We start from the raw sequence: 24,443 nt of genomic DNA on the forward strand, positions 1-24,443 counted from the left end.
ATATATATATATATATATATATATATATCTATATCTATATCTATATCTATATCTATATCTATATCTATATATATATATATATATACACATATATATATATATATATTTATTTATTTATATATTTATATATATATATATATACTTCAGGCATTCAGTTATTTTGAAGTAGGTGTTGCCTATAGTGAAAAGTTTTCGCTCGAGGAGGATTGCTTTCATTGTCATGCCTTTGTTACGTCATTAGCCTCATCTCGTGTTAATGGTGTTGCGAGATGATTTTGGTGGGATTGGCCAGCCGTGATAAGATATCCTTATGAAGGAAAGTTAGATCTCGTCAGCCTTCTCTGGATATGGAATTTTCAAAGAGGTGCTACTGAGCGCCTTAACCTGGATGGCGCGACGTAACTGCTGGTGTCGGCAGGCGCGCCAGAGAATATAATGATCATGTCGGCATTGCGTTTCTGATACGGCACCAGCCCTCCTGAATCAAAGCCATTTTCACGCCAGCCTTTTTAGACATAGAGCTAATTTCGTACCGAATCTCAATCACACGAAAAATATCATACACTGAGCCGAGACCCATCGTTTGTCGTCGGGGTATTAAAACAGTCGATAAACTTTTTTGGAAGGCGTTCCTGTTTCGTCACGGTCCCCGTCTAATAACACCAGCATGAAAAAGCATCTCATGTTATCATAATGTCATCGTTTGCGCAGATGCATTGGGGTATTCAGATGACCATTGGGGAAAGGGCTTCACGTCAGCATTAGGTGCTCGTACCCCCCGAAGTGTCAAAGCATCTCATGTCATCATAATGTCATCGTTCGCGCAGATGCATTGGGGTGCTCAGATGACCATTGGGGAAAGGGCTTCACGTCAGCATTAGGTGCTCGTACCCCCCCCCCCCCCCGAAGTGTACAAAGCACCGGTGGCGGTACACTGACCCTTCCGCCTGCGTCCGTCTGGTTGACCGTCTGGCTGGAGCCGATCAGCCGTACTCTGTTGACCAGCTCTCTGAAGCGGGTCTCGTTCAGCTGCACACACGCCGTCATGAACTGGTCGTGGATGCTGGTCATCACCACCTTTCCCCTGCAGGGAGGGAAGAGAGTGTAAGGTCACCACCACGCGCCGTGGGTGCCGGTCACCCACACCTGACCACTGGCGACAAGATGGGGTGTGAGCTGGCCTCGCGGGGATGGCGCGACACCGCCGCGGCTGATGAGGAGATGAAGAGCGTTCTGTTCTGTCTAGCGTCGCGCGACGAAGCCTGAAAGGGTGCTGCTCAGTAGTAAGTGACGATCGTTTCGTCTTGTTTGGACATCACACTTATGTAAGCATCAGATGGGTCGCGTGTCCCGAAGTTCACAAGATATTCAGTCCAGCATTTCCTGAAGTCAAACGGACGTTCTAAGGAGTTAACTTGTTCGCCGTAAAGTAGCATACCTCTCCTACGCACGTGAATAAAAGCAAGGCACATCAATCACCCGGACAAAGAGAAAGAATAAAGCTGATGGGGCTAACGAGTCGCAAACACCAAAGACCCTATTTTGTTGAGTTTAGCTGAACTTCTGGAGACGGCTTACTAATCCCGAGCACGGCAAGCTTGACCTGTATTCACTGCCCTACAAATCTGAGCACACGACAGGCCAGTGGTTTCAGGGCCACCTCCTTGGTACTGAGCGGTCCGCACAACTTCAGGGTTGCTTGGACATGAGGTCCTAGGCTAAAGTGCATGCGTTGAGATCGTCCTCGGAGGCCGCGGCATGTCTAGCTGGGATTGGGGTTATCATACATGTTTGAGTGGGCTGAAGGGAAAATGCACATGGAACAGCGGGGCATATAATATATCTTGTAACTACTACCCACGAACATTTTATGTAGACGAAACAAGACGTGCCGTTCGTGACACACGGCTCTTGACCATCGCCCTGATTCCCCCTTTTTCATAACATGGCCTGATAAGGGGGGAGGAGGAGTTAGATGTGACCCCTGCCGTTTCCTAAAATAACAACGATAGAGCCTGGCGGAAAAGGCAGTGGATTGGTCTTAAATAGTTCTCGCTGATATATCATGAACTGGCCGCAGGTAGTTCGATTGTTGACCCCATTATGCCACAGCAAAGGTTAATTTTTTGCAAAAATTTCGCTTTTTCTGTTTTGAACCACGGAAGTTGTTCAGTGCATTTGCAAGAATTATTATGCACCTTCACTTTTGCTATTTGTTTCCATAAGGGCATGTTGCCAAAATATGAAAGCAAATCAACGTTTTACGTGCACAAATTTGGAAAACCATGCAACGTAGCGACATTAAACCTGCATAAATGGCGAGTGCCTACAATGCAGTACTTACAGACTTACATAGGCATGCTCTTTGTTCAGTTTTTAGCCTAGCTGATTTCATGTGCTTTGACAGCAGATGTATTACATAGAGCCCTGTGAATATGATAGTGTCGGCCGTTCGGCAAATTCGTCGATTGCCGCCCGCTCCAGCGTCGGCTGCTGACCGCCGTCCAGTGCTCCTAAAAAGAATGCCCCCATGACCGCGGAAAGTTTGAACACGATTACACTACATGACGGAGAAACATCTCCAGAAAACCCGAGGATCGGGGGTAGCATTAACTACCCTATGGGAAGGAAATTTGAAGCCATAAGCAGCCACTGTACAAGTGCAGGGATGAGCACAAATGTCCCGGACGCTGGTTCGAGCAACGTTGTTTGGGTGAAAAACCTTTATAAATAGTTGCGTAGCCGTTGTGATAATGAATGGATGTTTGCTGGCAAGCTTTTTATCCTTATACTTTGAATTGGTCCTCATGCTTGTAATGCCTGATGCTTGTGACAAGTGATTTGTCAGCTTTAAGGCCGGAACCTTATAAAAACTTGCAGCCAAAATTGAAAAACCGTACCGATTAAAACTGCGTCCTTTTGCAAAGATGGACTACAATATGCCACATATCCTTTAAGCATAAGGCTCCCCGTTTTAAAATCTCTGGCGTGATATGACATGTCATGAATGACATGATACCATTATGACATGATACCGGGTTGGGTCATTATTCACCCCTCACGTCACGCATCTATAACGCTACATGAACATTAGAAGTACTTAGAATATTAGACTCTACCGTCCTGACACCGAACACTCAGTGTCGTGTTAAGGACTGCTCTGAACACAGGCGGCTAAGCCGAAATGTTTCGAGACATGTACTGAGCAAAGAAAGGAAAAAAAATGCCAGTGAGTATCAGTGTCTATCATAACAACTACAGGACAATTTTTAATGTGCAGAATGTAAACAGCGTTGGTGAACCGAAGTTCCAATGACACCTTTTTCCAGCTTCAATGACACCATTTTTTCGTCCAGGGAAGGACGATGGCTACGAATTTGCTGCGATTCGAATACCTTAGGATTCACGCTGTGTTTTTTTGTTGCTAAAATTTTATTTTAAAACTGGTGTTTGTAGCCCATGATTCATTGCTACATATCACGCTACCGCGTGATCGCCTAGCTGTGCGTACATTCTCCCTAAACGCGAGTCTTCGAGTTGTTTATAAGACCGCGGTCTCGGGCGCTATGCTTCGTTACTCTTACCTAAAATATCCCTGTGCAAAGGGTACAAGAGGGTTTGTATACTATGTCCTTCCGTGCGCATTTTCTTTTAAATCCATTTACGCACGCGTGGCAAGCTCCATTCCCAGCTGGATATCCCGGGTCTTGAGAGCTGATCAAACTAGCATGCAGACATTAAAGTAGGACTATTAGTCCACGCTGCATAGTGACGTAGCTCGCTGATACGCTCGTATTTACCTGTTTGCAGAGCTCATTAACTACAAACGGGGATTTTTGTACACAAAATGTGTTTGGCTTACCTATCTGCTTCTTCTTTGATAAACCAATTGGTTGTTAAATTGAGAATATGCGGCACCTGCGGCAGGCCCTACGCTGTGTTCCTTGTGTCCAGTCTCACGGAAAAATGAATATTTCAACGTTCAAAGCCTCAGGACATTCAACCATAATCTGAGGACATTTAAAGGGATTCGCTCCTCTTTCCAGAGCTTTCGAGCAATTTAGATGTGTTACCAAAAAAGTCCCAGCATAATGATGCTGTCGTGAGACGGTCTGTAGTGATGTGTTCAGGTACGCCTAGTGTCCCGACAGTTTATATGAATATTTGTGTGCTTCCTTGGTCTACCGTTCCTTAATTTTCCAAGATGTATGGAGGAAGGGGTTCAAAGGACCAATGGGAGGCTTAAGGTATCATTGCGGTCTCTTCCCCCCCCCCCCCCCCATTAAGTGACGCCATTGGTCAGGCTGTTCCGCTACATCTGCACGCGCTGAAGGCGTGGAATAGTGCGGGTGGAAAACGTTGGCGCGATGACGAAGAAAAGAACGACGCTCAAAATAGAACGAGCTGCATGCCGGAGTGGCCTCAGTGCGGCCCCCCAAAGGTCATCACCACCAGTGACCTCAGGTGTGGTCCACCCTCACCCCTCCCCCGAACGCGACACGTCGACGGTCTCGTAACACGCCACCGCTGCTGCGGTGTCAGTGCCGCCAGCGGTGCCGAGAGTCCAATGACGTCAGTCGACTGGCGTGCGGTGCCAAGTCGCTTGACGTACTGCCATTAGATGACGTCACAGTCGTGTCACGTGATAGTCGCCTGAGCAGAGGGCGACGTCCTTCCGTTCCAGCCATGTGAGTACAGACGCCAGACAGGAATGTGGATGGCATTGTGCAAGCTGGGCTTGCGCCTTTTGGACGCGCCCTATTGCGGAGACAGCTCTGAATCGCGTTGGTCGTTGTGCAAATTACGCCAACGTGGATACGCAAGACTGAAAACTTGCTCTCGGAAATTTTATTTGAGCATAAGGTGTCAGTAACGACGTAAAAACTGTTCAAACCAAAGTTGTCTAGCTCTTGCGAGAGGAGCTATACCAAACAGGCATTTACAATCTTTACCTGTTATAGGCCTCTGTTACTGTTACTGTTACTGTTATAGGCCTCCAGCATTCACGTTGTCTGTGACCACAACTCATTTCGATCCCTGACGCCCTGGCCCATTCGATGCATCTGATGTGTGTTTAACTTTGTGAGGCACAGGCAGTTACCTTCTTTTTCATCCGCCCGGCAGCGCAAGACTCAAGAGACGTGATCCACCGGCACGAGCCGTAGGCACAATGATAAGGGATAGGTGAGAGTGATGGCGCAGTCGGGCTTGTCGCACTAGTAACAAAAACGGGTGACCTGGCTCCGTTCACCACAGTTTTCACAGGCTTATATCTTTGCAGTAGCCTAGCGCACTACTGATAAATTTCAGTAACAAGAAGCGCAGTTATATTTCGCCCACCCTGATAGGGGGATCCATGCGACCCCGCCCCGAACGTTTCCTGAGGATATCTCCCCGGCGTGTTGTAAACTCGCGACCAAAAATTTGATTGGCACTGGGGAATTCGCTGCGCGCGTTTTGGCACCAAAAACGTGTCTCTTGCATTATTGGTTTCTGCGTAACGATGGTTCATTTTGTAACCGTCGACATCAAAAAACGCTGTACGGCGGTCCACGGGCGGTGCGGGCGGCGGCGGCGGGTGGTGACCGACGGATCCGCCGACCGCTAGTGGCGGCCATTTATGGAGCATCAGCCCTGGATCACCGATGTATGTTTAGAACATACACAATTCAACGTCAAGGTACTCAAAATCAGGGTAAACGTTTGCGTTAGTTTCATGTCGCTACACGGCATAGTTTCGTATACGCCTATTGGCTTTCGCATATAATTTGGTTTTGATGTAAAATTGAACCTTGACCTGGCCCGCTGGGATGCGTTATTTACCTAGAAAAACAAACTCAGTACAAATCGCAAAATTTAGTTAATCTTGGCCTGGCAACGGCAAACGTAGGGGGAGGTGAGCAGGGGTAGGGGGAGGGGTGCATCCCATCAGTCCGTGTCATGGAAAACGGCGTATCAGGGCGATGGCTTAATGTCGTGCCGTAATATATTCATAGGATGTAGATTTATGTTGTTTGATCGGACGATATGTTTCCGCAACGTTGCAATATCACGCCGATTTCATTTTTCCATCCGATTAACACGGAAGCGTAGAATTTTTGAATCCCGAAAAAGCTGAGGGCCGCGAGGCAGGAACAGGTCGAAATCTCGGCGCCCAGTCGTCATAACGATACGAGACAAACTGACGCTGACAGAACCAAAAGCGACGTCATACAGGCAAATGCGTGAGTCAATTTGTGCAGACACGCACAATCGTACACAAGCGCTGAGTCCGCCCGTCTTGGGGCGTTTTGAAGGATGGATGCTAGATATCGACAACCAAAGCATGTAGAGACGTTAGCCCATCTGTACAGTGCGGGAGAGCGTACCGTCTACAAATCATCAAGTGGTATTACCACTCTCGAGGGGGAGTAACAGACCAATGTCTGAGTGTTTTTGTGCCTGTGCCTGATGGGTTTTTGTCACGGCGACTGCCTTACTTGTTAGACCAGTCTGCCAATGTTTGCGGGTTTTCTATGAGATACCTGCACCTGAACTGGGACAAAAATGGGTTGCAATACGCGGCAGTTTTTTTCTAAGATCAAGTCCAAACCTTTTGAATGGATGAAGTTTCTGGGATCAGAGCCTACGTTACGCAGCGCTTGTTGTTTGAGCTCTGACCCCACCATCCCACCGTATAATTCCAAGTCAATGGCAGGATTTGATAGCAAAAGGGTAATGTACCGCAATGCTCGGCACGGTCCGTCCTGCCATCTGACGTCAATTGACTCTTTGCTCGACCATTGCTGCCTGCTGTAGACATACAACTATATAGACAACAAAATAGCTGTCACACTGTTCCTTCGGGCGTCCATTTTCGTCATACCTCGGCGACTTATCCTCAAAGTCAAAGGTCATGGTCACGTTTAACGGGACACCCTGGCATTGCTTATCAAGCAACTGCAATGCAGGGGGTGCGATGTTGATGTTTGCATTCAATTCATTGCGTTCACTTTCGTCGTATCTAACCATAATTATTCAGGTGGAAGGCTTGGGTTACAGAAAATGGAGTGCCCTGGTATTTCTTCGTTTATAAACCAATGGCCACAAAATGGGCGTGCTATCAACGCTCGTAATGTCCACTTCCGCCACATTTTCGAAAAATTACCCGCAGTGGTCAAAAGGCAAGGAGTGGAAACGGGACACCGGGAGTTTTTTTGTTTTGCTTATGAGGTAATTTGAACCAAATCGGTATAATTTTGCTACTTACCTTGTCGGTTTGCGTCGCGCGTACGAAAATAACCCTTAGGTCAAGTTTTTCCGCAGCGCCCTAATGCTAGGGCACTGCGGAAAAAACTTGACGCACTGGAGGGCACCCTGGTAATGTCCGCAACTCTGGTGAAGCGGGGCATTACCAGGGTGCCCAGCTTTATATGACCTTGGCCTTGTTTGGACAACTTATGTGTGCAGTTGTAGCAATAGCAGACAGACGCTAGCATCAATATGGTATCTATTTCGTTGAAATTGCTTTCATAAACGGAGAAATGCTAATCTATCCCGTTTTCCATCATATTGGTCTTTCACCTTGAGCGTTAATGTTTTCAGTTGTGAGGAAAGCAGACATCGGTGACATTGCCATGACTCCTATTGCTTGATATAAGAAACACCAGTGTGTCCCGTTTTGCGTGATCCTGACATTTTACCTTGGGTGCACTTTTTTTCCAAATAAGATGGAATCGGACATCACAAGCGTCGATATTGCACCAGTTTCTTTTAACTGGTTCCAAAACAAAATAACAAAAAAAATGCTAGGGTTTCACGTTTTATGGCCTTGACCTTTGACGTTGCCGGATAAACTTGTTGAGGTGTGACGAAATCGGACATCACGAGCATCAACATGTTACCCATTGTGTTGCAATGACGGCATACAAGAAAAATGTCAGGGTGTAATGTCGTATATAGCCTTGATATGCTAACTTGAGTCAAGCATTGTTATTGGTTTGTCGAAAAGCATGCATAACTTTTCTGCAAATGATGCAATTTTGTTTAAACTCTTTGATAGTCCAATAAGCGTGAAAGCACCTTGTTCAGTGACGTGATAGTGGCCTTTAAACTTGAGGAATATCCCATAATATATGTTTTATTATAAAAATATTCTTTTCCATATTTTTATGTATGACGAATATGAACATAACGGGCATTAATTTTCTGCCTATTTCGTTGCAATTTTTATCTTATAAATGAAGGAAGGGTACTTTACTCTTTATGGTAAATGCAAGTGTACCTTATTTCGGAACGCTGACCTGTTATCTAAAAAGTTAGTTGTTCCGTTGTTCTGTTGTGACGAAATCGGATAGCACGAGTGCCAATATGATGTCCATTTTGTGAGATTTCTTTGTTCTGCGAATGAATGCCAGGGTACACTAAATTTGGCCTCTCAGTGGCCTGAAGACTTGCAGTCAAGTGATCCAGTAAAAGGATTGCATATTAATGTACAATTCGATGAAGTATTAATATCAATATCAATAACCGATCGGAAATATGTTGGAAATCTAAAGCCTAAGCTGAATTCAAATACGAAGACCACGCAACTTGAACGGCTTGATGCTGTGTTCTCACAGCGTGCAGATCGCGTTCCATATACGGACCGAACGAGTCGTCCTTTGGTCTGGAGCTATTTTGTATGTACCGCTACCCACATGTTACTTTAATTCGACGGGTGACGGCGCTCCACTAGTGGACCGGAAGGGTCCTGTTCTGAATCAAAAGGTTTCTGTGAGGGCCATGAGCCCCTTTTCTGGAATAGTGGCTTGTCTTGGGATAAGGCGGTCCCTTTATGGTCCGAGAAGATCCCTGTATTAATCAGAAGGCTCCTGCTCCGACTGTTTTTTATTGTGTATTTTTTATTTATATGAATTTTTATATTCATTAAAAAGAGAGCACGTACACAGCACAGTCTCTCAGCATTGAGTGCCCACTGCCGAGCAGGCCTCATTTTGTCCAGACTGGTCCCCTGAAAAACCCGCCCCATCACTCAAACTCCTCGACGCCGCCTCTGTACGGGGCTGACCTAGGTCACTTATGGCTAACGGCGTCCCTGTTCCCCACAGTCAAAAATACTTGTTGCCGCCTGTGGTAACCAGTATTCACGCAAGCCACCGCAGGCGCAAAAGCTGCATTGAATTAATCCACATTGTAAATAAACACTACCGGGCTCCGACAGTCCGTTATCGCCTCGTCCTACACCGCAGCAGACGTCTCGCTGGTTACGGCACCGGGGCAGAATAGAGCCGTGCAAATCTACAGCTAGTCGGAACGTTTACTTAAAAGGAGGGTTCCGCAGTTGTATTGGGTTTGAACTGAGGGTCACTTTGAAAATCATTCAGTGCAGAGCACAGCCCTACCCTCTATGAGACTTCAAATCCTCTTGTTTCCGAGCTTGACACCCGCGAAATTGTGCAGGCTACTTCTTGCATGCCATTTCATAGTCACCAACACATGGGTGGCGCCACAGAAACCGCACGTGAAAACGGTCACCTCATTGGCCATTTTGTGCTCTTGGCCAATACAAATATGATCATCCATTTGTTCGTGTCTGGCATACGGCAGCACGATTTCTGGCATCTCAACCAATGTAATCAATTTAGTGCAAGTTTCCAACACGAGCCACTTGTGCTACTTTTACCATTTTCCGAACTCCTGTTCTATAGCGCAGGAATTGGGGCAATCGTAAGAGTTATGGCATGAATAAGGCTGGGAATCGAATAACGTAAGAAAAGCTACATAACCAAGTGTATGAATGCAAGTAAGTAATATGAAATCACGGACAAACATGCAAGAACGCCACGAGAGTGGGCCAAATCCGAGACATGACGATATTTGGCCCCACAAAACACACTACAGCAAAAAACTGCCACCTTTGAACTTGAAGTACTGCATGTAAGCCAGCCCGTCCGCTACAGTGGCAATTATGACACGTACAGTCTGGCAGCGACTCTGACATCATTAAGACGTTCCACAACGGGATCAAACGATGACCCTCAAAGCAAACCGATAGTTACAAGCGAGCTTGTTTCGTCATATCTGATGCTTGCCTCAGTACCTTCAAATGCGGAACACCCCCTTTAACGCTGAACTGGTCATTTAGTACAGTGCTCATGGGTACTCACTGCGATGCATGACAGATGTTTCGAGACCAGATATCGGTTCAGAAGGGCGGAAGGATGGCAGTGAACTTTACTGTCATAACTTCCCGGTCATCTTGTTTTTAAGCTGGCTTTTAATGACCTATGCATGACGCAATATCATGATCACTTTATAGATGTTTAGACATACGCATCATGCCTGACATCACAATTTCACAGACTGTATACAATACTTTCATAACGCACAAGGTGTTAAAGTTTCAGATGAAGCATAGCCTGGATTTATTCTAGCAGGGGGACTAGATCGGGTCAAGACGTACCGTACCAGCCATAAGGACTTTACAAATCGTCCCTCGGTAATCGCCTCCTTTCATCGTTACCTGAGCTTTGTAAGCTCGAGATGCTATTTTGAAGCCTCGGGGCTCGTTTTGACGTGTTCGGTGCCCTGCGGGTGCCATGAACTGCCGAAAGGTACTGAGACTTTCAGCCCCACGGGCTGCTGCCACGTTCATGTGACCTATGGCTGCAAAAGTCCCCTCCCTGTGCTAAACTGACGGGACTTACCGCGGCTGCTTCTGCGTCTGTTGCGCCAGGATCTGCCGCCTCCGCTGTGGAGTCATGATGATCTTGTAGCCTTGCCGCTAGAACGGCTACCAAACGCACGACCACGGTAGTCTGGCGGAGCCGCCTGCCACTCCCCGTCGCCTGCCTCCGTCCGCTATCGCTGCTGCCACCCGCTGACGTTCGCTGCCATCCACCGCGTGCACCGCCGTCCGCTGCCGTCTCCTGCCGTCCTCCACCGTCCACCGCCGTCCACCGCCGTCCCCTACCGTCCACCGTCGTTCGCTGCCACCCGCCCACCTGCCGTTGCTCGTCTGTGGCTGCCCGGCCGGCGGCGGTGCGGTGCGCTGGCTGGGCCGAGCGCGCCTGGCCAGGTGCCACCCCCGCTCCCCTGGCTGCCCGCCCGGCTGGCACAGGCGCCGGTCGCGTGGCACGCCGGTCGCGTCGCGCGCCGGTCATATGCCCTCCATACGGGGTAGACTCGAGCCTACCTTCGCAGAGACAATCTTCGGATAATGTCGCATGGTTCAATGCCATGATTGCCCGGCAAATTTGTAATAAGGTTACTCTTACGTCCGGAGCAGACAAATTTTAGCGTATCGAGGATGGACATTTAAATCTAATGGAAACTATGAGCAAACCAGGAGTTCACTTTCGGTTCCCATGCGCCGCACATGGCCCAGATGCGTAATTTTGACAAATCAGGGGGTGAGGGTGTTTTAAATGACTGAAGCTACCCCATTTTCACCCCAGTTTGTCTAAAGATTTAACCATTTTTGTTTTATTTTGGGGAGGGCGGAGGGGGAGGATGACGGATCGCTTTTTTGGAGCCTCCCCACCAGTGAATACGAAGCTCTAGCCTTGACTGGAGTCGTAGGCTCAAGTCGGGGACGCGAGCAAATATGGTAACACTGAGCTGAAGCAGACAGGAACTGTGAGAAGCCGAGCCGAAAAGCCACAGATGTGACCGACACATCGCTCTCAGAGAAGGGCAAAAGAGGACCGTGTCGCCCGACCACGGCGGGACATTCGGGGAAAATTCGCCGTGGAATGACTATCGCCGGTCAAGCGTGCCCACCGCAAATCGCTGTTCGAAAGCACTATTGTGTGGAACGCATTTTTGGTCGACCGTTCAAATACGCTCGACGCGAGCTTATCATTCGCACAGATTCGAACAGATTTATCGTCACTGTTACCCTTCATCAGCGAATGGAACAAAGCGGTCCCAGCTGGGTTGCCGTGATTGGTTGGCTTCAGATGAAGGCGGGCATTGAACCGAGTCAGCGTCCGCTGATCGCTGAGATGCTGCGACGTTTTTTTTTTGTGGCGCGTGACGTGGACCTTGCTGCTTATGACGCAATGACTTAAGCTAGAAGCTTTTATTGATCACATGCAATCAAATGCATATCAACTATTTTGTTTCAAGGATCAGAAACAAGCTAAAAATGAACAACGACCTTTCGGCTCCAAGCCGTCTGCGGGTTGCGAACAATGTTGTCAGTAGGCCCCTATCATCCCTTCAACGATGATAGGGTCACTTATTCCAATGACCTCATTAACTCCGGTCTAAGCGCACGCACGGCGCAGCTCTCAAATTAACGTTACGGGCAACCGATGACGTCATGGGACTACGTGACTTGGCGATAAAATCACTGGATGGCATGCCTGGTACACACGGCCTTGGTTGTAAGCCTTTTCCCTGTTCCTTCTAACTAATTTTCTAACTTATAGTTGCTCCAGCAGTGCTAGTGACTCTCCTTTGGGAGATGTGAAGTCATATCAAATATTTATCGAAAATATATCATAAGCAGCGGTATCCATCGTAACCAGTCCGAACCAATGACTAAGGCTTCACACTCAATTCTAGCAACCAAACACTTCGTGTTTATGCTTCGGTTGTGACAAAATCCCACGTAGGTTTTACCCGACAAATGACACCAAGCGGCCACCAACCGGTCATTGTGTTTTGGGTTCACCTCAAATTCTGACATGAATGGATTTATTCATCTTGGCCTCGGCGCAATCACAGTTTTTTTTTTTAAAGAGCTACATCCGAAAGGCGGTGTTTAATTTAGGATTTAGGGTGTTGCCTGCCACTGCAAGACGCGCTCGTCCAAGCGTGTGTCAATTCTATGTAAGCGGGTGTCTGCAAGATGTTCGCTGAACCGATGCTTGATACCATGCCTTCATCGCTTACGGGGAACGGGGCGGTGGCGGTCACAGGTGATCCCACCGAGATGGCTCTGAGCGAAGTTAATGATTTTATTACGATCAACCCGCCCCTCGCAAACCCCACCATCCGCCAGTTAAAACCGAATTTAATATTGTCACTGGAGAAGGCACCGAAGTTTGTTATGACTAAGCACGTGAGACCCATGATGCTCCGTTCTATTGAGGCGGGAACTGAGCTGCTCTCTATGGCTTGCAATGGAATGGCTATGTGGCAGCAAAGAAACGGGTGGCAATTGCCTATCTCAGCAAATCGCTTGTTTCTGAACTTATACCAGCCACAAGGGACGGCAAGATGGGCAACAAAAGCAGCAAAAATAGCTCGACCACACACATGCCACGATGCCACGTCCGTTCTTTCCTGAACCAGACACTTGTCAGCCACCTGTGGAGTCTCGTGAAGTGGAGAGAAAAATTGAGACGATGAAATGTAAAATTATCGCTCTTTACCGAGGTTCTACGAAAGAAAATGCAGCCAACGCCTTACTTTAAAGGTACGCAAACTGCCTAACTCAAAGGACAACACCGTCAATGTGAAGCCATCTGGCTAATTCAAAAGCCTAATGGTCGTGAGGAAGGCGGAATCCGTTCTTAAAGCTGAGAGTATTGTCGGTACCTGCCAAAAAGTAGAGAGCAATCTCACACCGGAACTGGAAGACAAGACAAAAATCTAACTCAAGAAACCATCCTGAAAGACAAAATCGATGAGGCTCACCTGCAACGTCTCCTCCCACGGCACGCTTCAACAGCATGCTGTTTGAACGGAGTTTTACAGAGTACCCAACATCAAGAAACCAGGCAAAGCGTTCAGCCCCATTATATCCGCTTGTGGTGGCCTGCTCGATTAGCTTTCTTTGTCCTTGTCATGTGTCCTATTTTGTCTTTTGCTACAGCCCACGTTCCTAATACTGAGTCTTGCCTAGTAGAAATCAAGAAATTGTCTTCCACCATACTTCCCGGTAATAGCATTGTATTCTGCCTAGACTTTTGTAACCGGTATGGAAGAATATTTCCTTGCTGGAACTTCTTTCTTAATGCAACCTATCCCTATTTAGTGGCCTTACATGCAGTAACGAACTTACTTGAGGCGAATATAAATAAGACTCTTATTTCGCACTTGGGTCAGTGACATCCGCACCCACATATAAAGAGCATCCTACGTTTTGTAATGTTTGCTGATCGCTGCATCAGACGCGCACGATTTGATTCGTAATGCCACTTGTCATGAAATCCTTCTGAATAGCGCATAATTTCGATTTGAAGCAGCCGCATCTGCAGGAGATGTTTCATTTGGTTCCCTGCCCACAATTGATAAAATAATAGGTTTCTTTTGCCTTGCTTCTTCCCTCGAGTGAGGTCCGTATTGTTTGTAACACACTACTTTGTTGAAGTGTGTTTATGCAATAAATGCTACAATAGCTTGATGCATTCTGTCTAGACAAAAAAGGTATACGAACAGGAAGCCATTAATCCGCGAACTCAACAAAACGCTATCCTATGGCCCTGGTTTCTCCCCTCTGGCATTTACCACAGAGGTTTTTTTCGAGACGCACTTGGGCTTTGGAACTGGAGGTATCACATGGTCTGTAGTGACGCACTGGCTCAAACTTCAGCCAGTGCGCTTCGCGGTAATAGGCCCTTGCCGCCCGCGAGGCTAATCACAAACGTTCTCTTACTCCACCAGTAGAGGTGCGCGCGGCGATTGTCAAGACGACGGTGGTCGTGACTGCGAGGAAGAAGCTAGTGTTGTTACAAAGGATTGACTGCGTAATTTGGACTCGGAAATAATCAAATTGGTATCCTTATCATGTCTTGACGGTGCTGCACGGGCACTGAGATATAACTGGTCCTGAGGTTTCGCTGGAGTATGCTTTTTGAAACATGCCCCAAGGTTGGGACACTCTTTATCCCACGTCTTGACTCATAATGATGTGCGTTTCCGCTCAAACATCCACAGGTAAAGTTCCGGCATTGCCATGGGTAGCAAAGGTAGCCCCATACGTGGTTAAAGCATTCATGCATGCATCGAGACGGGATCTATGTCGAATTCGAAGTCCATACCTGCATTGCACGTTCGGTATATTGATGATATTTTTCGAGTATGAACACAGAGCTCTGACCAGCTAACACATTTCTTAAATATGGTAAATTCTCGCAAGCCCGCTGTCCGACTGGCCATGGAACATGTGTATGAAATATTGCGTAGACCAGCGCCTGGTACTTAACTCACTGCCCGCTACCCCGACTGTCTAACCCTCGGGAGAGTACACTACTGACCTTTTTCTAGCCAATGTCAGCTCCCATTAGCCTCCACTTCAACTCAGCCCATCCAAGTGAACACGAAAAGAGCTCTCCTCCATCCACCGATGACACGTGCACCCCGGCTATCGTCGGAGAACTCGGCCGTTGACTCGGCCTCGGACGCGTGACGGAATATTCTACAAAAACGGCCATTCAAAGCGGCACCATCAGTTCCGTGCATCCCTCTAAAAACTCCCAGGGCCGCAGACCAGGACCACCAGCTGGTGTGTATGTGCCTGCCATGTGTCAATATGGCGGACGCAAAAACGGTAACGGTGTCAAACGGTAACGGTGTCAAACGGTAGATCAGCGGGCAAACGGTCCTCCGAACGACGTACCACTTCAGCCTTCCATATCAGGAGGGCTAAACCACAGATCAGGGTGGCTTGGGTCAGTGGGCCCACATTGAAACAAAACCTGGTAAACCGTCCCGCCTAGCGGGCCTCCAGCGCTGCCGTACCTGTGACTGATATATCTCGTAAATGTCTTTCAAAAAGTAGCATGCAAACTCACATGCAGGCCTTCCGACACCAAACGGTGAGTTGTCTTACTTGAGCGAGAGCAAAACGACCTAATGTTGAACATGAGTACTCGGCTGATGGTGGCCACGAAGAACGGCTCCCAGCTCGCGAACGTCTGCGGTTCCCGTTGTGCATGCGCTGCCACCCGGCTGCCGTGGGGCTCGGAGGTAGTGCCGAGACAGACGACCCCGGCGCCACGGTCCGGCGCCGAGCCGCCGTACGGCCACCGGCGGAGCCCGCTACTGCACCTGTCCGAGACAGGCGACCGCGCCGGCACGGTCCGGCGCCGAGCCGCCGTACGGCCACCGGCGGAGCCCGCTACTGCACCTGTCCGAGACAGGCGACCGCGCCGGCACGGTCCGGCGCCGAGCCGCCGTACGGCCACCGGCGGAGCCCGCTACTGCACCTGTCCGAGACAGGCGGCCGCGTCGCCATGGTCCGGCGCACCAGCCGTGCGTGCCGCCAGTGGCGGGCGCGAGGCGGCTACCGCACAGAAACGGTACGTCTTTTTCACCGTCTGTATTTATGGTACTTCGTTCCAAGGCGAGGTAAGACATACGCACCAACAGCAACAGGGAAATGTGACGCATAACGAATGAAACCACGGTAGCAAAAAGCCTGAACCAAAACAATGTGCTTAGAAATTATAAGCAAACACAGAGCCACGCCTCGACCTGACCCGACCACGAATCAGATAAATATTACACTCATTATTGTGATAACTTGACTGGTAACAAAAAAATAACTCGACCGGCAACAGAGAAACAAACAGCTTAGTGCCATTAAAGGAAAACAAAAAGGTCCGCCGCACGGAGACCGACATGAGCTATGCAACACTTCCCCCTTGAATTGTGAGTATTCTTAGCTCACACTGAGCCCGCGCAAGCTGCAGTCGCACCCCGAAGCATTGCATGTTCATAGTCCGACTTACGCGCATCCACGCTCAAAATCCGCTACAATGCTGGACCCATTCAGGGGAGCACAGCGGTTCAAGATGAAACCTTCGCATCACGTGAGGTGAAAAGGCTCGGATGAGACGAGTCGCTGCCTTCATCGGACAAGTCCCTCTTCCGAGAAAGGCAAGGATAGCGCGGAAGGCGCTTGGCGGCCGCAACGCAGATACAACGCTAACAACCTTCAGCAAGACACCTTGCACAAATTGCGAAAAACCAGTGTCACACCCTATGTAACAAGACGTACCTATTCAGGATTCGCCAGGAAAACGGTGCGATCCAAGGCACTGGAAATCATGCAACCCGGGTACGTTTCTGTTACCGCAATTGCGACCGACCGCTTGCTGATACTGCGTGGTTCTATGCGCCACAGATGTACACCTCTGAAGTACGCCACTCTCGCCGCGATGAGCGAACATTGCGGCGATGTTCGCTCAGACTGGCCGGGACTTCTACGTCACGCTATGCGACCTTCCCTTGTTCTTCTATCACGATGGAGAAAACGTGATGCGGCAGCGTCAATGTAAAATGTTCAGCGTATTAGCCGCTCTATGGAAGCTGTGCAGAAATTAATAAACTTCGGTGAGTACCCCACTGCATAACCTTCCACATCCATAGGCCAATGTTAGCTACGGGACGGGGGTGGGGGTGGGGAACGGGACAATCGCGAAAGGGCACGGTACTTGCCAACTTGCGACGCACCGAACAAATCAGATAGCACAGATTCGGATACATTGCGGTTATCTTCAACACCGCACAATATTCTCACCGCAGTGTGGGTCGCCTGAATGGAAGCTATGAAAACTTGTTCAGCAACTCAGCGGATCCAAGAAAATACGCGCGGCTGAATCTCAATATACAAAATGGTGAGTTTTCCAAACTGTTTACCCACATTGCATGCGCATACAATAACGATACAACAAACGTCGGAACACAGTGAAGATAGGTTAAGCAAACTGGACCGCAAGTTCATTTCCCGCAGTGTCAACAGTCTCAGCATGAGCAACAAAGCCCAAACTCACAGCACGTACGGACGGATTGAGTACTGCCGCCAGCGCGCTGGACAGCCCGGCGGTCACCCGCTGCTGTCAGCGGCACACGCCATCTTCTGGCGTCCTCACTGTTCCGCCTCACGAGACTGCCGATTACTGCGCTTCCTTTTGTTCCGCATCTTCGACAGCTTGTCGTACGCCAAGTTGATCTCCATGAACCTTTTCTCGGCGTTTGCTTTCTCCGCGGAGTCAGTAAACCTGGAATGAATGCTCGTCAATAGGCTACAATAAAGAGCTCGGGATTAGATACAATAGCTGAAATACACAGCGTTCATTTACAACATATTCTGTGGATTTAGCCAAGTTGTTCAGTGTTGTTGCGGTAACACACACGCACGTAATACACACGCTGCGATGACACGCACGCATGCAATACACATAACACCTCCAGTCCGCAGGCGCTGGCATGCGCCGACTGACCGGTCTGGATGCTGGGCCTTGGTCAGCTCCCGGTATCGGGCCGTGATCTCCTCCTGGCTGGCGACCTTGGGCAGCCCCAGCACCTGGTGACGGGCGGAGGTGGGGCGTCAGGAGGCGCGGCTGCTGCGGCCAACACACTACACCCCGGCCGGGCGTCGGCAGCGGACGCCGCCGCTGTGCGCTGCCACCCCGCAGATGATCAAAAGGACTTCTTCGTTACACAACAATCCGGACATTAGGAAGTTAGAAGTCCCACGCGACAGGTCGAGTCATGTTTGGTAAGATACGATTCGAAACAAACGAAAATGGACATCTGAGGTGTCACAGGACGCACAACCCCCGTCTCGCCGCCTCCGGGTCTTCCCTGCGCGGTCTTGACATCCCCAACCTTGCCGAGAGGCGCCGTACGTACCTCTAACGCGGCGTACTCTCCGGACGGGTCGATGCTCTCGATGAACGAGTACCATCCCTTGGACCAGCCCTGCTCCTGCGTCAGTCGGAACAGCCGCACAATCTCGTCCTGAAACGCGGAGGCCAGCGTGCTGAGCCCGCACCGCTGATTCGCAGACGGCGACGGGGGCGTCGGAGGGATCGAGCCGAGCACGTGACGACATTTCAAGATCGCATAGCGTATACATCTGGATCCGAGACCGGTCGCCTTTGGCCTCTGTCTTTCCCACTTATTGACGAAAAAGAATACCAGCAGAGATAACCAGTTCATAGTTCTCAGGCCTATGCCGTGCAGAATCTGAAGGCATAAGTTTAGGGTCCGCTTTATGCGGTGACACCACCTATCCACAGCGCCAAGGCCACCGAGACTCAGCAGTCCAGCTCATGCGCCCACCTTCATGCGTTTCCAGAGCTGCGACTTGAAGAAGTTGCCGACAGCGTCGCGAAACTTTGTCTTCTCGCCGTGGCGGTCCACGACGGCGGCATTGAAGAAGAAGTAGCTGGCCCAGACGGAGTAGAAGAGCAAGAGACAGAGCAGCAGCACGCCGGCCCGCCTGACGACGGACCGCAGAATGTGCCCCAGGTCAGGTGGTGAAAACGCCAACCGCCAGGGCCGGCGTCACGTTCAACAGAGACCTCAAGTACCGCGACACGAGCGAGTTGGCACTCCTCGGCCCGGCTTGGTGCATCGGAGACGCGCTTTGGGCAACCCAACGATTCTTGCGGGCACGTCTGTCAAAATCCCGTGAGGAACAGACACCCTCAGACATCTGCCAGTCTGCCGGGCCGCACATCACACCCACCAGCCCTGAACCAGCCCAATGCCTGAACCCCGGGGGGTACAGCGTTCAGCACTACAGTCTTCGATTCCCCAAGTACCATGTCGACGCCTCTCATCGGCAAAATGTCTCGCACCCCCCCCCCCCCCCTCAACGTCCACCGCACGTGGGTGCGCCCACCGCCTGCCCTCATCGGCATCACGTTCGTCACTCCGTCCTCGGAGGAAGGGGGGGGGGGGGCGAGGCAGCCCCGCCCTCACCTGCAGACGGGCCGGGGCTTGGCGGGCGTGCGCCGCCACTCCTTGGCGCCGTACTCGAAGGCGACCACACTGGCCAGCGCCGTGTAGTGGACCACCTGCAGACTCCAGGCGTACAGCGGCAGCGTGAGGTAGGCGGCGATCAGTGGCCAGCGCAGTGAGCCCTGACACCGGCCCACGTTACCGACCGTGTGCACCGCTGGGGAGAGAAGAGGAGGAGAGGTCAGGGCGGGCCGGCACGGCGACCGGGTACTGGTCGCTTTACGTGAGAGGCGGCTGCCCACCGTGTGTACCGCTGAGCAGACGAGGAGAGGGTAGGTCATTGAGGCCTTAGGTGCCCCTTGGTGCCCGCCAACGTGCCAACAAGAACCACTGACATAACGCCGCAGTCGAAGGCAGCATTCACGCATGTTGCCAACCTCGATGAGTGCTCTGCTGTAAATGACTGCTGACATTAGCCCACCGCGTCCAAAACCGTCAGCCCGCATCTGGTCACGACCAGCGTGTCGACTGACGTCACGTGTCCCCACCGGCGGCCCGAGCCGGCGCCACGCCGGCAGCCGATGACGTACCGACGGCGGTGGCGGCCGGCGTCACCAGGTACACCAGCCAGCGCACACCGAACTGGTCCTCCTCCGGCACCGCCGCCATGGCAGTGTAGCCCCAGGAGATGCCCAGCAGGAGCTGGGCCGAGCAGCGCGTCAGGCTGATCGGCGGCTGTCGGCGAGAGAGCGAGCGATGGTCAGGCTCGGTGAGGGTCACGGCGGCTGTCGGAGAGGGAGCGAGCGATGGTCAGGCTCGGTGAGGGTCACGGCGGCTGTCGGAGAAGAGAGAACGGGCGGCGGTCAGGCTCGGTGGGGTCACGGCGGCTGTGGGAGAGAGAACGGGCGGCGGTCAGGCTCGGTGAGGGTCACGGCGGCTGTCGGGGAGAAGAGCGAGCGAGGTCAGGCTCGGTGAGGGTCACGGCGGCTGTCGGAGAGAGAGAACGGGCGGCGGTCAGGCTCGGTGAGGGTCACGGCGGCTGTCGGGGAGAGAGAACGGGCGGCGGTCGGCGGGAGGGACGGCGGCGGCGGGGGGGGGGCGGCGGTCAGGCTCGGTGAGGGGTCACGGCGGCTGTCGGGGAGAGAGCGAGCGATGTCAGGCTCGGTGAGGGTCACGGCGGCTGTCGGAGAGAGAGAACGGCGGGCGGGTTAGGCTCGGTGAGGGTCACGGCGGCTGTCGGAGAGAGAGCGAGCGATGGTCAGGCTCGGTGAGGGTCACGGCGGCTGTCGGAGAGAGAGAGGGCGGCGGTCAGGCTCGGTGAGGGTCACGGCGGCTGTCGGGGAGAGAGCGAGCGATGGTCAGGCTCGGTGAGGGTCACGGCGGCTGTCGGAGAGAGAGAACGGGCGGCGGTTAGGCTCGGTGAGGGTCACGGCGGCTGTCGGGGAGAGAGCGAGCGATGGTCAGGCTCGGTGAGGGTCACGGCGGCTGTCGGAGAGAGAGAACGGGCGGCGGTCAGGCTCGGTGAGGGTCACGGCGGCTGTCGGGGAGAGAGAACGGGCGGGTTAGGTGTCGGTGACGGGTCATGGGGTCGGTGGACGGTCATGGGTCGGTGACGGTCATGTGTCGGTGAGGGTCATGGGTCGGTGAGGGTCATGGGTTGCCAGGCTGACCGACAGAGGGCCGTCAGGAGACAGAGGACGGGCGGCGGTCAGGCTCGCTGGGGGTCACGGGGTGGCAGGCTGACCGGCGGCTGTCAGAGAGAGAGCAAGCAAGCGCATGTGTAACAGACTTACCGGCGGTTGTCAGAGAGAGAGAGCAAGCAAGCGCATGTGTAACAGACTTTATAAAAAGACAGACAACCCCCTTTTGCACCAACTTCTGAACTGACTTACCAACTTCACTTATAGTTTCCAAGGAATTGTGATTCATTTGTATGTTCTATTGCCATGGTTGTCACACTGTAATCACCAATGCATGCATCACCATTCAACATCACACGTGAGAAATGTTCAGCCAACAGTCAACTCATTTCACTACCGTTATCCAAATACTCAAGATTCCTCACACGCTTGTGCCGTTTGAACTTTCGGGCGAGGTCACCGATGTAATCCGGATCATTGTTGGCGTCATCCACGTAGCTCGGTATTCTGGTCACATCGCTGAGCCAACCATACAGCAGACCTCCGAACGTCACGAGCCTGACAATAGCTGGATGTGAATTGTGCCATGGGCAAACTTGATTGACACACTTATAACACTAGAGATCCGTTTCCTACTAATTGATTTATGTAACAGCACAAAAGAACAAGTTTGCAGGTAACATTTCACACCCAGTAATACAAAAATGTGGAAATGAAGCAGCAAATCAACTCACAGCAGTGACCTACCACTACAAAACAATGCCGCAAAAGAGACCTGATCATTTAGATACACTGCTGGACTCGACACAAAAATACCATCAATGAGTACATTGAATATATTGCTTCAGACACAAACTTAATACAAAATGGTACTTTAACATCCACTTACCATAAGAATGCTTGCCTATCCCTGCCCAAATAGAAGTGATGTGCACCAAAAACGCCAAGCGAGGCCCAGAGCAGGTATGCCACACAGTTGCTCTTGGCCATATTTGCTGTGAAAGAAAATGATTCTTTGGTAGCACCCCACATCAACAAAATTCTTTAACATCTGATTGAATAAATGAGGTGAAATTGTGTGATATCAGGGACCATGTGAAATACAACTGCTGCATCCTCAAGTGCCACATTCTCCCACAATATTGTATGCCATGTATGACATATCCTATGCATGCTAATTTGCAACAACTGTAAAATAGCATTGGCCATGCATCCTAGATTCAATTTTTCCTTAAAGACAACACAAACTATTTAAAGGTATGTTTTTTTAGATCAAAGCTCACACTAAGCAGTGCTTGTTATGTGAGCCCTGGCCTGTACCACCCCATCCATATCATGCAATGCCAGGTCAACTGCAGAATTTGGAGGTGAAGGTCGAACATACTGCAATGTTTGACACCATTCATACTGCCAACTGATGTCACCTGACCTTAAGCCTGGTCACTCCCACGGACCATGGCCACTACCAGTCACATGGCCACTGCTTAAGTGCCTTGAATCCACCCACCCCATGACATGAAGGTGGAAGGCTCTCTAACCAACTGGGCTATCAGAAGTGACTAAAGCATCTTACTCCAACCCACCCAACCCACCCATCACACCAAAGGTGGGTGTATCTCTTACTAATTGAACTATTGGGATGATGAGCCTTCATTGCTCCAGCTGCACAGCTCTGCTCCAGGCACCTGCCCTCCCCCTGAGGTCACAACACTTACAGATCTGAACCTCTCAGACATAATGGAATGGGACATTCAACCACCTACACTTACATGGACCTGTGAAGAGCAAAGGGCCCCTCCCTCAAATCCCTGGAATCAACAGGCCAGACTGCAAAAATCATATGTTACACAGAACAGTGCAGCTACATACATTTCCATTACAGCTACAGCTACAGCTACAGCTACAGCTACAGCTACAGCTACAGCTACATCTCCATCCATGTTTTGCCACCATGTATGCACACCATCGCCACATATGTACACAGTTGTTAATCCCGGTGCTCTTGGCTCTTGAAGCTCAGGGCACTGCGCCAGCAACTTCAGTGCATAGAGCTGGTATTTCAAGAAACTATTATGCTGAGAAGGAAATCTTACACAAAATTATCCTAAAACATTTCTTTTGAATTGAAGAAAGTTGAAAACTCAGTGCAGTATGCCCTAGACTGAGTTCAGAGTACAGAAACAAAATGTTCAGCTTCAGTATACCTGCACACAACCAGTCTGATGCAGTGGATATATTTTTGTAGGCTAGCCAATAGGCTGACTGATCATTTAAACTGTACTTGATGGCCCTAAGCCTTGTGACTGAAAAAGCATGTCCAGGGCCAGATCTCTCAGTCACATTTAAAATCCATCATCTTTTTATGGCAGGAAACAATGGTGAGTCCCCTCCTATTTCCAGTTAAAGAGTGATTGAGCCCCGCAAAAAAACAGCATACTGGCATCAGCAAGATCTCACAACTGATTTAAAGGGGATGCCCATGAGCCACTTACCTATCTTAAATGACTTCAAATGACTATCTTAAATGACTTCAAAGCCCACCCTTCTAATGATTCTGCACTGGCTACACTTCCTCACCCCCCCCCCCCCTTTCCCCTCTGCTCATCTCGTGGCAGGTGTAATGACCCCAAATGTAACATTCCTACCAGCGCTACCCTGCGAGCCCCTGCCCTTACATGTTAAGCTTCTGTTATGCCCTGTCAGCCATCCCAATGGTAAACATAACATGTTTGACGTTCCTCTAGTTTTGTGTTCCTATGTGAATAACTGAACCCACTAGATACATCAATGGTCGTGCGCTGGGCCCCCCTATGGTGGGCTTTATAAGTCATCTAGAGAACATACCTTCCCACCTACCAATCAGAAACCATAGTAAAACGGCTACAAACCCTCGTGTGCACTACCCGGCGCTGGACTCAACGAGAACTAACCTTCCTTTTGCCATAGGCAATACGTATTTGAAACTGGAACGCCGTTATTGCCAAAAATCAGGTTTACGCCGTCAGTGCGGGCAAATATTTGCGATATGAAGAATAGTCATACCATGCCTGGTGGAATGCTGCACTTTGTTGCAAACAAGCGCTAGATTCAATGGCGAAAAGCAATGTTTGTCGCAAATATAGCTATTTTACGCAAGCTTGAATATTTACTGCGCTTTTGTGAACTGCCTTTTCA

At 50.3% G+C, this 24,443-nt stretch overlaps 2 protein-coding genes across 2 annotated transcripts in view; both read right to left on the reverse strand.

Annotated features, from left to right (window-relative positions):
• The window catches only part of LOC119098125 (ankyrin repeat domain-containing protein 33B), a 21,124-nt gene extending 10,216 nt beyond the window's left edge, over positions 1–10,908 (reverse strand). Inside the window, exons 1-2 of the mRNA XM_037221054.1 lie at positions 10,689–10,908; positions 940–1,084 (exon numbers count right to left, since the gene is read on the reverse strand). Coding sequence (XP_037076949.1) covers positions 940–1,084; positions 10,689–10,744 — 201 coding nt within the window. The 5' untranslated portion in view covers positions 10,745–10,908. The remainder of the gene's footprint in view (positions 1–939; positions 1,085–10,688) is intronic.
• A 5,344-nt stretch (positions 10,909–16,252) lies between these two features.
• On the reverse strand, positions 16,253–24,161 carry wus (TM2 and DnaJ domain-containing protein wurst). The gene is made up of 9 exons (XM_037222506.1): positions 24,114–24,161; positions 22,159–22,264; positions 21,695–21,827; positions 20,220–20,364; positions 19,651–19,846; positions 19,006–19,165; positions 18,574–18,681; positions 18,162–18,244; positions 16,253–17,939 (listed from the first exon to the last, which is right to left on the reverse strand). Exons 2-9 carry the CDS (start codon positions 22,257–22,259, stop codon positions 17,807–17,809), a joined length of 1,059 nt encoding a protein of 352 aa, XP_037078401.1. The 5' UTR covers positions 22,260–22,264; positions 24,114–24,161; the 3' UTR covers positions 16,253–17,806.
• Positions 24,162–24,443: the final 282 nt, after the last annotated feature.

The sequence above is a fragment of the Pollicipes pollicipes genome, unplaced genomic scaffold (genome assembly GCF_011947565.3).
Source record: "Pollicipes pollicipes isolate AB1234 unplaced genomic scaffold, Ppol_2.1 Scaffold_4740;HRSCAF=5597_pilon_pilon_pilon, whole genome shotgun sequence".
NCBI lineage: Eukaryota > Metazoa > Arthropoda > Thecostraca > Pollicipedomorpha > Pollicipedidae > Pollicipes > Pollicipes pollicipes.